Source organism: Mytilus trossulus, chromosome 9 (genome assembly GCF_036588685.1).
Source record: "Mytilus trossulus isolate FHL-02 chromosome 9, PNRI_Mtr1.1.1.hap1, whole genome shotgun sequence".
Lineage (NCBI taxonomy): Eukaryota > Metazoa > Mollusca > Bivalvia > Mytilida > Mytilidae > Mytilus > Mytilus trossulus.
In genome coordinates this window covers 8,019,404-8,031,787 of record NC_086381.1, presented here as the reverse complement: position 1 = coordinate 8,031,787, position 12,384 = coordinate 8,019,404, and the positions used below count along the sequence as shown (strand labels likewise).

Below are 12,384 nucleotides of genomic sequence, written 5' to 3'. Positions count from 1 at the left end.
ATTACTTCTTTCTTTTATAAAACCAAGAATGAAAAGCATAACAAAATCGCTAATGCAATTTTATAAACATAAAACTAAAATTACGAAGATAACACAGAGATTCGAAAGATACCAGAGGGACAGTCAAAAACGTAGATCGAAATTAAATTGACATCGCTATGGCTATAACTGAAAGAGACAGACAAATACTGGTACACAACAAACAACATAGAAAACTAAAAACTTAGCAACACGGACCCCACTAAAAGGGGTGATCTCAGGTTGTCCGTAATGGTAAGCAGATTCTGCTTCACAAGTGGTACCCGTCGTGTTGCTCATGTTATAACGAACACGGTAAAAAGTCTTATTCGGTAGGTCCCATTCATGAAAAGGGAAGGGGATTGTAATTACAACATAAGAACATATCCGATATTATCTGTGAAACGGTTATTCCATAAAGGTCAACCAAATCGTGATGGCGTCCGTAAAATTAAACGAAAGGCTGATTTTATATTCACCATTTTTTAACTATCGGTTTAAAAGCTCCCTTTTAAACAGCAACCGTCTATCAGGGAAATAATGATAGAATATACGGGAATATCATATCCATAGGGAGATATATACTCCGTATGCAGGCGCAATTGGAATTTTGCTCCTTAGAAATAGAAAGTTCACAATTTGGAAGCTAAAATCAACTCTTTTTGTGATTTGAGATTATGGGAATAAAGAGCGGCGTTGTCTTTAATAAAAACATATCCATAACCGTCAACCGACTTGGATGGCGTACATAAATCATTCGACAGGTTAACTGCCACTCTATCACTAGGAACACTTTGTTCCATAGTGTCCATGTAAGTAGCAACCCTCTATTCCGGACATGATGATGGAAACGCAAGCTCTAAGGTAGTGCAGCAGTGGGGAAATTCATACAACGTGTGTAATGGAGGTGGACAAAGAAATAATCATAAACAATTCTGATTGGAAGTAGTTTGATTTACTTCAAAACGTATACACAAAGTAGTACTCCATAAAATAAAAAATCAACACAAACACATATATCAAAACAATTCATAACAAATAGATCGTGGTAGACCAATCAAATGTATTCGTCCTTTTATCTCGATAAATTTTGGTAGAAGGCAGACAACTCTAGCGGAAAAAGGTAAAATTCCAACGATATAAAACAATGGTATTTGCTTTTACGTCACAAACCATGAAAAAAATAAAACTTCTGCTGTATATTGACATCTCTAAACATTTGGTGAAAAAAATTCATATACACAGCTACTTTTGCATAGGTACTATTGCTGTACTAAAAATATGTTGTACTGGAAATCTACTTTTAATATACAGTACTATTTTGTCACTTTCAAATTATTGAAACTTTAAGGTACCTGTATTTTTTAGTACTTGATTTGTACTTGAAATTTGAGTACTGTATATTTTTGGTTACACCGTTACATTTTAGGCATTTTGAAAGTTTTTTTATTTCAAATCTCTCAAAGTCATAATGTTCAGACATGGAATACTAGGATCATTGTTGGTATTATTTCTGTACCAATATTTAAAGGTACAAATCAAGTACTGGAAAATACAGGTACATAAATATTACAATAATTTTAAACTAAAGAAATAGTACTTAATATTAAAAGTAAATTTCAAGTACTGGAAATCACAGGTACATAAATATTACAATGATTGTAAAGTAAAGAAATAGTACTTAATATTAAAAGTAAATTTCAAGTACTACAGACTTTATGTACAGAAATAGTACCTATGCAAAAGTAGCAGTGTACAAATAAATCAACTTTAAAAATCTGTATAGTTTTATTTGCATATATATGTGCATAAAATACCCTTTGTCTGACTTTATCGCGGTCGATCAAGTGAGCAGATACAAACAAGGTAAAAAGTAAAATAACTGAAATACGTAGCGTCGAAAACATTCTTAACGATAAGTCACTACGGAAATGGCAAAAATCAAAAGCTCAAGCACATCAAATGAATGGATAACAACTGTAATATTCCTGACTTTGTCAGACCTTTTCTTATATAAAAAATGGTTGATTAAATAAGAAAGGCAACAAGCAGTAGTATACCGCTGTTCGAAAGTCATAAATCGATTAAGAGAAAATGAATCTGGATTTAAAACCAAATCAAAGGAAACACATCAACTAAACGAGGGAAAAACCGAAACATAAAAAACCACTAAAGTGCATAAAAAAGAATGACAAGGCAAGACACACAGAAACGAACTATAAGCCAATAATTTCCATTTTCATGACTTGGTACATGATATTTTAAGCAAAAATTGTTGGTTGAATCTGGTTTTGTGGCTTACCAACCTCTGCTGGTGGACTATTAGTCCCCGAGGGTATCACCAGCCCAGTAGCCAGTACTTCGGTACTGGCATGAAAATACGGATTTTTTGTGTTATTAAAATTTGCTGTTACAAAATATTAGAAATTTATTATAAATTAAGGAATGTATCTCCCTCATGCAAAGCTATGATTCCTTTCACGAATTTGGCTATACTTTTTGGACCTTTTGGATTATAGCTCTTCATCTTTTATATATACTTTGGATTTCAAATATTTTGGCCACGAGCATCACTGAAGAGACATGTATTGTCGAAATGCGCATCTGGTGCAACAAAATTGGTACCGTTGATTTTATTACTACCACTGGGTCGATGCCTCTGCTGGTGGACTATTAGTCCCCGAGGGTATCACCAGCCCAGTAGCCAGTACTTCGGTACTGGCATGAAAATACGGATTTTTTGTGTTATTAAAATTTGCTGTTACAAAATATTAGAAATTTATTATAAATTAAGGAATGTATCTCCCTCATGCAAAGCTCTGATTCCTTTCACGAATTTGGCTATACTTTTTGGACCTTTTGGATTATAGCTCTTCATCTTTTATATATACTTTGGATTTCAAATATTTTGGCCACGAGCATCACTGAAGAGACATGTATTGTCGAAATGCGCATCTGGTGCAACAAAATTGGTACCGTTGATTTTATTACCAAACCTCGCGCTTTTATTACAATGTTACATTCAACACCAAATGACAACAATACATGACAGAACTACAGTACAGATAAATTCAAGAACATTTATGAAAGAGATATACACAAATAAACAATACAATAGTACATTTCGACATGCTTTTAGTTATCAAAGGTACCGGGCTTATAATCTAATACACCAGACTCGATTCCGTCGACATAAAACTCATCAATGACGCTCAGATCAAAATAGTAAGAAAGCCGAACAAGCACAACATCGAAGAGCATTGATGATGCAAAGATCCAAGAAGTTGTTCCAAATACGACTACGGTTATCTATGTCTTTGGAAATAAAAATAAATGATGTTTTCCAAGACTTGAGTATCACGTATAACGCATTGAACCGATAAATGTAAAGACATCCTTTACAGTCTAAGACCTATGAATTTGTGCAATGCCAAAAAATAAGTAAACCGTATCGACTTAATATAGACTCATGAGTTCTAAAAAAATTTAAAGCAGTACATATTTATATCAAAGATGTTTCTGTAAATATTTCTCTGAAATGCATGTCACTCAAGTAACATTTAGCCAATTTGAATTTGTTCTTTGTCGATCTTTCAACCACTATTATCCCAGCCACTAATACTGAGGGTGTTAAAATACCCTTTTTACCAATGACGGTCTGGCAAGGTTGAAGTTAGCCACATTTGACTGAAGACGTCTTTCACTTTTTTTTCGTTAGCTTTTAATAAAATTGAGAATTGAAATGGGGAATGTATCACAGAGACAACAACTCGACCATAGATCAGACAACAACCGAAGGTATTTAGAACTTTTTATCTTTCACTTTCTAAAATTTTCGCTTTCCATTTTTTTAGATTCTAGCAAAACCAATGGAAATAGAATTTGTCCAATGTAGTATTAAATAACAAAAGATTCCATTGCAACGTTTTATATAAAATATTTGCTTTGAACATCTTACTGATACAATATTACATTTATAAATACTTTTGTCAATAATGAACACGTGGTTTGTTCATGATCACAACTTACAACGTCATTATTGTTTTCATTTTTTAAAATTTCTTTAATAAGTAAATATAGTTCTTATTCTAATAAACGAATTTCATAAACAAATTCAGATCTCTCAAAATCACACATTCACCTTGCTGCATATGTGTCATATTCAATGTCTATAGACAATAGATCATAACATTTTGATTGACAAGAGATCATTATTTAAACAATGAAACCAAACAAGCAATCACAATTTGCGTTGCGATTATAATTGAAATATTCAGAGATTTACCTGGAAAATGAAACAAGATTGCATACAATAAGTTGATTAACATCTATCTAACTGAACATCAGCAGTTTGCAAGATTCTAAAAATCACTCTTTGAGATCAATGTATATAGCTATGAATATGCTGGAAGCATTTCATGTTCCTGATCTATAACCAAATAACTTATTTTTGTCTTTTATACGTCTTCGTTATCATTTGTTTTTTGAGATTGGTAGTTTGTTTGATCAATAAATTCTGTTGTTTCGTTGAGTTCATCGTCAGAACGCTGTAATTCAAATCCGATATTAATACCACTAGGAATGGAAACGCCCACACTATCATCGTCGATACTACAGGTAGGTGTATGATTTGACGATAATTTATCGATAGTATCGTTAGATGAGTACGATGACACAGTCTCTTGCCGTTTAAGAAATCGTTTAATTGCTTTAAATCGTGATTTCTTTTCCGCTGTTCCTGGGTCACTTTCTACAGTAAATTGATGTGATAATTGTTGAGTTGTAACTTTGTTTTTCTTTAGATTTTGTGTACTTCCACTTATAGAATTTTTATGACAGTCTTTAAGTGAAATAGTATCTTCTTTTGAAACGCCTAGTTTACCAGTCCATTCTTCTGATTTTCCTCTTCGCATCTTTGGTGCGTGTAACATATTCCAAAAACTTCTTCCATTTTCTTTTGTGCCGACAAGTGATCCAAATGCTAGACTGGCAAATGAGCCTTTTAATCCTCTTGCCTTATTAGTTGATGTTGGAACTAAAAAAGAAAAAAAAACTTATTTTGTAATGAAACTCTTTGTTTATTCAAGATATGCAGATAAAAGTCCTACCCGAACTGTAAGTTGTTATTCATACTGACACATTTGTTCCATTATTTGATTGTAGATTTCAAGTTGTAAATATAAGTTCAATACTTAACTTGTAGAACACAATGACAACATACAATTATGATAAAGAGTAAGCACATTTTTCTAGAATTATTTCAAGTTTGAAAGGTTTTTTGTATAGTTTATAACAGAAGATTAGAACCAGTCCAATGGTGTCATTACGTTTCTGTGTTTAAGCTAATTTCTTGCTCACTGTAAAAACTTTCCCCTTTAATTGGAATACGTTTTTTCTATACACTGCAGACTTCTTATCGTTTTTCCTGTAAGCAAAATAATGCACTCTAAACATGCATAACTCTTACCTAGATTTTGTTGGATTTTCCATTCATCAATACCTTCAACGAGACATAGTTTTTTCAGCAACTCTATTTGTTCCTGAAAATGATAAAGTGGTACAATACAATTTTACTAGTAAATAACATCATATTTTCGTAACTATTGTAGAATTATGAATATTGGACATGAAATTACTTAGTTATGCTATTTACATTCAATTAAGCAGAAAGGAAGGGCTATGCAGACTGTCAGGGTTTCCGTAACAGTAATAATTTCAAATTATATTGTATAAATTGTAAATGAATGCGTAGTCGATACAAGTTACTTTATATTTCGTTTTCTATTATGAACACTTAACAAAAAACTTAATACAAGTGTCGTTTACTTTGTTTTCACCCATGAAATATGACTTATCTTACGCCAGCTCATCTACAACATCTTGTTATTAATGATAATGTATTCAATAATGTGTACATTAAATGTAACTATAAAACGAGCAGTGACTTTGTTCTTATTTATTTACATGTAACTATTGTTTAATATTCACCATATGTTTTTGCCGAATTCCAGTTATATGTAAACTTACAGATAAGAGATTGTATAAAGCAAAATTTCATGTTGATATTGTAGTATTATTCTATTACAAACAAAAAACCAAATGATTGATTGGGTCATTGGCATGAAATGTTATTGCTTAGTAAACGTTGTATATTTCGTGTTTCAATTGAAATACAAATATCAATGTGTGTGGCAAAGATGGCAGTTTTTGTATCTGATTAGTTTATAACATTTTATTTACCTTTCGAAATGCGTTAAGAAAATCATAGTATGTTTTTACTCATTTCCAATATACTAATATCGTATATAGCAAAATATTATCACTGTAGTTTTGTTTGGAATAAAATAACTAGAGGCTCTCAAGAGCCTGTATCGCTCACCTGATTCTACTTGGGTTTTTGAAATCATATAAAAAAATATAAAATTTGGCTAAAAGTGACAACACAACCTCATTTATAAGAAAAGGAACATGTTTAATTTCATTCAAAAGTCCCCCACTGGCGGCCATCTTGGATGACGGATCGGCTACAAAGTAACAACACTTGGTCAGCACCTCATAAGGAACATTCATGCCATGTTTGGTTTTATTCCATTCAGTGGTTCTCTAAAAGAAGTCATTTGTATGCATTTCCCATAGGGTCCTATGTTAAACTAAGTTCCCTGCTGGCGGCCATCTTGGATGATGGATCAGCTACAAAGTAACAACACTTGGTCAGCACCTCATAAGGAACATTCATGCAATGTTTGGTTTTATTCCATTCAGTGGTTCTCTAAAAGAAGTCATTTGTATGCATTTCCTTATAGGGTCCTATGTTAAACTAAGTCCCCCGCTGGCGGCAATCTTGGATAATGGATCGGCTACAAAGTAACAACACTTGGTCAGCACCACATTAGGAACATTCATGCCATGTTTGATTTCATTCCATTCAGTGGTTCTCTAAAAGAAGTCATTTGTATGCATTTCCCATAGGGTCCTATGTTAAACTAAGTCCCACGCTGGCGGCCATCTTGGATGATGGATCAGCTACAAAGTAACAACACTTGGTCAGCACCACATAAGGAACATTCATGCCATGTTTGGTTTCATTCCATTCAGTGGTTCACTAGAAGAAGTGATTTGTATGCATTTCCAATAGGGTCCTATGTTAAACTAAGTCCCCCGCTGGCTGCCTTCTTGGATAATGGATCAGCTACAAAGTAACAACACTTGGTCAGCACTCCATAAGGAACATTCATGCTATGTTTGGTTTCATTCCATTTAGTGGTTCTCTAGAAGAAGTCATTTGTATGCATTTCCCATAGGGTCCTATGTTAAACTAAGTCCCCCGCTGGCGGCCATCTTGGATGATGGATCGGCTAAAAAGTAACAACACTTGGTCAGCATCCCATAAGGAACATTCATGCTATGTTTGGTTTTATTCCATTCAGTGGTTCTCTAAAAGAAGTCATTTGTATGCATTTCCCATAGGGTCCTATGTTAAACTAAGTCCCCGGCTGGCGGCTATCTTGGATGATGGATCAGCAACAAAGTAACAACACTTGGTCAGCACCTCATAAGGAACATTCATGCCATGTTTGGTTTCATTCCATTCAGTGGTTCTCTAAAAGAAGTCATTTGTATGCATTTCCCATAGGGTCCTATGTTAAACTAAGTCCCCCGCTGGCGGCCATCTTGGATGATGGATCGGCTACAAAGTAACAACACTTGGTCAGCACCCCATAAGGAACATTCATGCTATGTTTGGTTTTATTCCATTCAGTGGTTCTCTAAAAGAAGTCATTTGTATGCATTTCCCATAGGGTCCTGTGTTAAACTAAGTCCCCTGCTGGCGGCCATCTTTGATGATGGATCGGCTACAAAGTAACAACACTTGGTCAGCACCACATAAGGAACATTCATGCCATGTTTGGTTTCATTCCATTCAGTGGTTCACTAAAAGAAGTCATTTGTATGCATTTCCAATAGGGTGCTATGTTAAACTAAGTCCCCGCTGGTGGCCATCTTGGATAATGGATCGGCTACAAAGTAACAACACTTGGTCAGCACTCCATAAGGAATGAATATTCATGCTATGTTTGGTTTCATTCCATTTAGTGGTTCTCTAGAAGAAGTCATTTGTATGCATTTCCCATAGGGTCCTATGTTAAACTAAGTCCCCCGCTGGCGGCCATCTTGGATGATGGATCGGCTACAAAGTAACAACACTTGGTCAGCACCCCATTAGGATAATTCATGCTATGTTTGGTTTTATTCCATTCAGTGGTTCTCTAAAAGAAGTCATTTGTATGCATTTCCCATAGGGTCCTATGTTAAACTAAGTCCCCGGCTGGCGGCCATCTTGGATGATGGATCGGCAACAAAGTAACAACACTTGGTCAGCACCTCATAAGGAACATTCATGCCATGTTTGGTTTCATTCCATTCAATGGTTCTCTAAAAGAAGTCATTTGTATGCATTTCCCATAGTGTCCTATGTTAAACTAAGTCCCCCGCTGGCGGCCATCTTGGATGATGGATCGGCTACAAAGTAACAACACTTGGTCAGCACCTCATAAGGAACATTCATGCCATGTTTGGTTCCATTCCATTCAGTGGTTCTCTAGAAGAAGTTCAAAATGTAAATTGTTAACGACGACGACGACGGACGACGACGACGACGGACGACGGACGCCAAGTGGTGAGAAAAGCTCACTTGGCCCTTCGGGCCAGGTGAGCTAAAAAGTTAGAAAAGTCATTTAATGTGAGTTGAGTACCAATGATATTTATGCAAATTAATAAACAGTGCTTCAGAAATTACTAATAAGAGATGGAGATGTCCGAATACAATATTACTTATTTCTTTGATAGAACCGAGAATGAACAGGATAACAAAATCGCAAACACAATTTTATGAAAATAAAACATAAAATTATCTTTAAAGACCAATGCTGACAATAACAAGTGTTTTTTCATACCAATTTATGCATATATACTTACAACTAATCTGGCCTTTTCCTGTCTTAGTCCGTTGTTTTCACCGTCAACTCGTTTCTTTTGAGTGAACAACAATTTAAGTCGAAAACATTCATGATCCCGAACAGCAACAACAAGACCTATAGAAAAACAAAAATTGCTAGGTTATTACACTCGTATTATTTGTAAACATAAAATAACAATAACATGAACAATGCCTAGTAATAATTCAGAAATGAGATCATTGTGACATCATTACACAAACAGGATAGTGCTTTTTTTCCCTTAATTTCTGATCGTTTTACTGTAGTTTTATAATCTGCTACAATTTATCTTATTTATCTCATACAAAACGTATCATGTATTAAGTAACTATAATGTGCAACACTATTTATTAATTGAAATATCAGATTCCTTCAACTTTCATCTGTCATGGTAGTTAAAAATCAAGAATATAGTGCTGTGATGCAAAGTTATCGTCCTAGTAAGCTTTGTTTTCCCCGGATTCCCATTTATTTTTAGTTTAGAAAGAGTAAGTCTCTCGAAAGTATATTTATATTGATTTTTTTCTAAAATTATACAAGCGATAACAATGGCCCTTTCATTTTTACAACCTAATATTTGCCTTTAATAATGATAAAAAAAAATCTTAAATTCTTAAAATTTATATTTCAAAATCAAGTATGGACTTATATGGTTTTTACAGACTCATTCATATTTCATCCATGAGATCTATTAAAATTTTAAAAGATATTACTGGCATTACAGTAGATGCTGTAAGCAAACGTTCTCTCCCATCCACACTTAAACATACAGAAGTGTAGTCTTCAACAATCGACATTTTATCAGATGTAAAAACGACTTAATTGTCCAAAGAAATAAGGTTAAAACATCCAATAAAATTTATACCAAAACCTTGAAAGACAAACACATTCGAATTCATAGACGACTAAAAACAACTGACATTGTTCTTGATATTGAACAGGTACACGTACATTTGAGGTCCATTTATCTCTTTAATGATGGATCAAAAAGGTTTATCCTTAGCGCATGTACATAATTATGTGTAGCAAATACTACATTTCTACTTATTTCTCAATGCTAGATGTGTGTATCACTTGAAATGCCCTTTTGTTATTCCGTCAAAAATCAAATGCAAAATGTGTTAATGTCTTACAATAGTGTAAAGGGTGTGTCGCTGGTGAAATAGGCGAAAATTACTACAAAAAAACTTAAATCATGTTTGTTATACGTGTAGTTTGACGTCATCAATTTGTATAAATGTCAAGAAAAAGATCGAGACATTCTCAAATAAGAAGGTGTTTGCCAACGGGACAAATCTCCACAAGAGACCAAAATGATGCAGTTATTAACAATTATAGGTAACTGTTCGGCTTCAACAATGCGTCAAACCCATAATGCATTTCCAGCAAAACATACTAGCTTTACTTTTTGCTTTAATCTTAATTTCACTGGAATGTATGAGATAGAGGAACAAGTTTGAAAGCATACAAAAAGGGCCCTTGGCATAATGAAAGACTATAAACTTCTGCCTCTATTTAATTCCGCTTTTAGATCCATTATATTTATAGGAAAAGCTTATTTTGAATTAGATTTGGCATATCAACTATTTTGAATCGATTCGTCATTGATGATGTTTGTGTAGACGAAACGCGCGTATGGCATACACAATTATATTATGAAATCCTGGTATCTATAGTCAGCTTTACAAAATAGATTTACTATTTTCATCCTATAATTAGACATTTTGATTTTCAAATAATGAAAATAAAAACCTAGAATTATTATTTTTGGAAAGATTTGGATTTGGTTCATGTTTAAACATTTCCTGCCTCAAGGACTATATTGTTTAACACCAAAATTATCTTTTGATAAAAATAATTTGTGAAATGAAATTGAATTGATTTTAAGGACAGTTGTAAGAGATATGGAATACGACAAGTTTTACTATTTTCACATCTTGTCTACGCAGCATTTTGATATTTATTTGTCTGTGATAACAATCGTGAATCTCACAGAATAATAGAAAAGTAATTTATTTGTCATATCCTTTTGTTTATTGCATGATTAACATATCACACATGCTTTTTGAATTAAATCGAATACAAATATATGAATGGTGTAGTAAATGGTGGAGACTATAGAGACTCATTCAACTTCTCTATGATATCCATGAATCAATTATGATTCAAAATTATTATGGAAATTTGATACGTTGGTCACAGCTACAATGGTAACTTGGGAATTCACAAGTTATTTATCATTTTTATTACAGCATATAAATGTCATATTGATATATTTTGTTAAATGATTAGATCATTTTCTTGACGTTGATAAGGACTAAGATAGACATCTAGTTAAATATTTTATTCATCTGGTTGCCTTCTGAGAATAAGTATGAAGCAATATACTTACTGTTCAATTTGAATTCTTTTAAATAGCACAAACTAATGTCGGGTTTATGGGGGATAAAACAAATAAACTCAAATTAAACTCAAATATCAATTTGAATATAAAGGACACGTTTTTGTCATAACGATTTTTTAATTCAAGGATGTTTCCTCATTTCGTTATTCATTATAACAATGAAGTTTCCATTCCATGATTAAACAGAAGTTGTCTATCTTTGAAGAAGGTGACACAAGGCGTATTATAACGTTAAGTAACATATGTATCTTTAATATGATACTACAACACACCTGTGATATCGCGGGTCTGTGACTGAATTAAAGAATATAACTATGCGTTAACCTTATTTTAGTATTGGTATTGTCATCTGATAAAGTCATGCCGATTATAAGATGCACAGTTTTCTCTACTTTCAACATCTTTCTGTCGATCTGGAACTTATCAATTATTGGAATTATTAATTTTATTTGGAAAACAAAAGGGCCTGGAAAGGAGTATTTTTAATCAACAGCATTGTCCTTTATGAGTTATAAATAACGTTGAATTCTTCGCTGTTTTACGTCATTCCGGCTACCAAATTGAAAACAGTACATGCTTTACCTATACACCTTATTTTAAGTCCAGATTTTTATTATTTGTATTGTCATCTTAGAAATTCATATTGATTAAATTACTACAATCGGAAACAATGTGACAATGATTGAATTTAGTAGTGTCAACCCTGTGATTACGACCCGTGTATATAGCAAAATCTTAAATACAACGTTTGGTGGTGCGCCTGTCAGATGCGGAACGTACAGATAAGGTAATAGGTAACAGGTGAATATACTATTTGTATCGGTAACGGATTCGACCCGGAACATCTTGATTATTGGCAATATTAATTATGTGGAAAACAAAAGGGTCTGGAGTGGTGTAATTTTTAATCAACAGCATTGTACTATATTAGTTATATATAAAGTTGAATTCTTTGATTCATCGTTT

At 33.4% G+C, this 12,384-nt stretch overlaps 1 protein-coding gene across 2 annotated transcripts in view; it reads right to left on the bottom strand.

Moving 5' to 3' along the window:
* Positions 1–3,955: 3,955 nt before the first annotated feature.
* Positions 3,956–12,384, bottom strand: part of LOC134685057 (uncharacterized) — a 44,596-nt gene continuing 36,167 nt past the window's right edge. For both annotated transcript variants that reach the window (XM_063544441.1, XM_063544442.1), the window contains exons 7-9: positions 8,995–9,110; positions 5,486–5,558; positions 3,956–5,053 (exon numbers count right to left, since the gene is read on the bottom strand). In XM_063544441.1, coding sequence (XP_063400511.1) covers positions 4,476–5,053; positions 5,486–5,558; positions 8,995–9,110 — 767 coding nt within the window. In that variant the 3' untranslated portion in view covers positions 3,956–4,475. The remainder of the gene's footprint in view (positions 5,054–5,485; positions 5,559–8,994; positions 9,111–12,384) is intronic.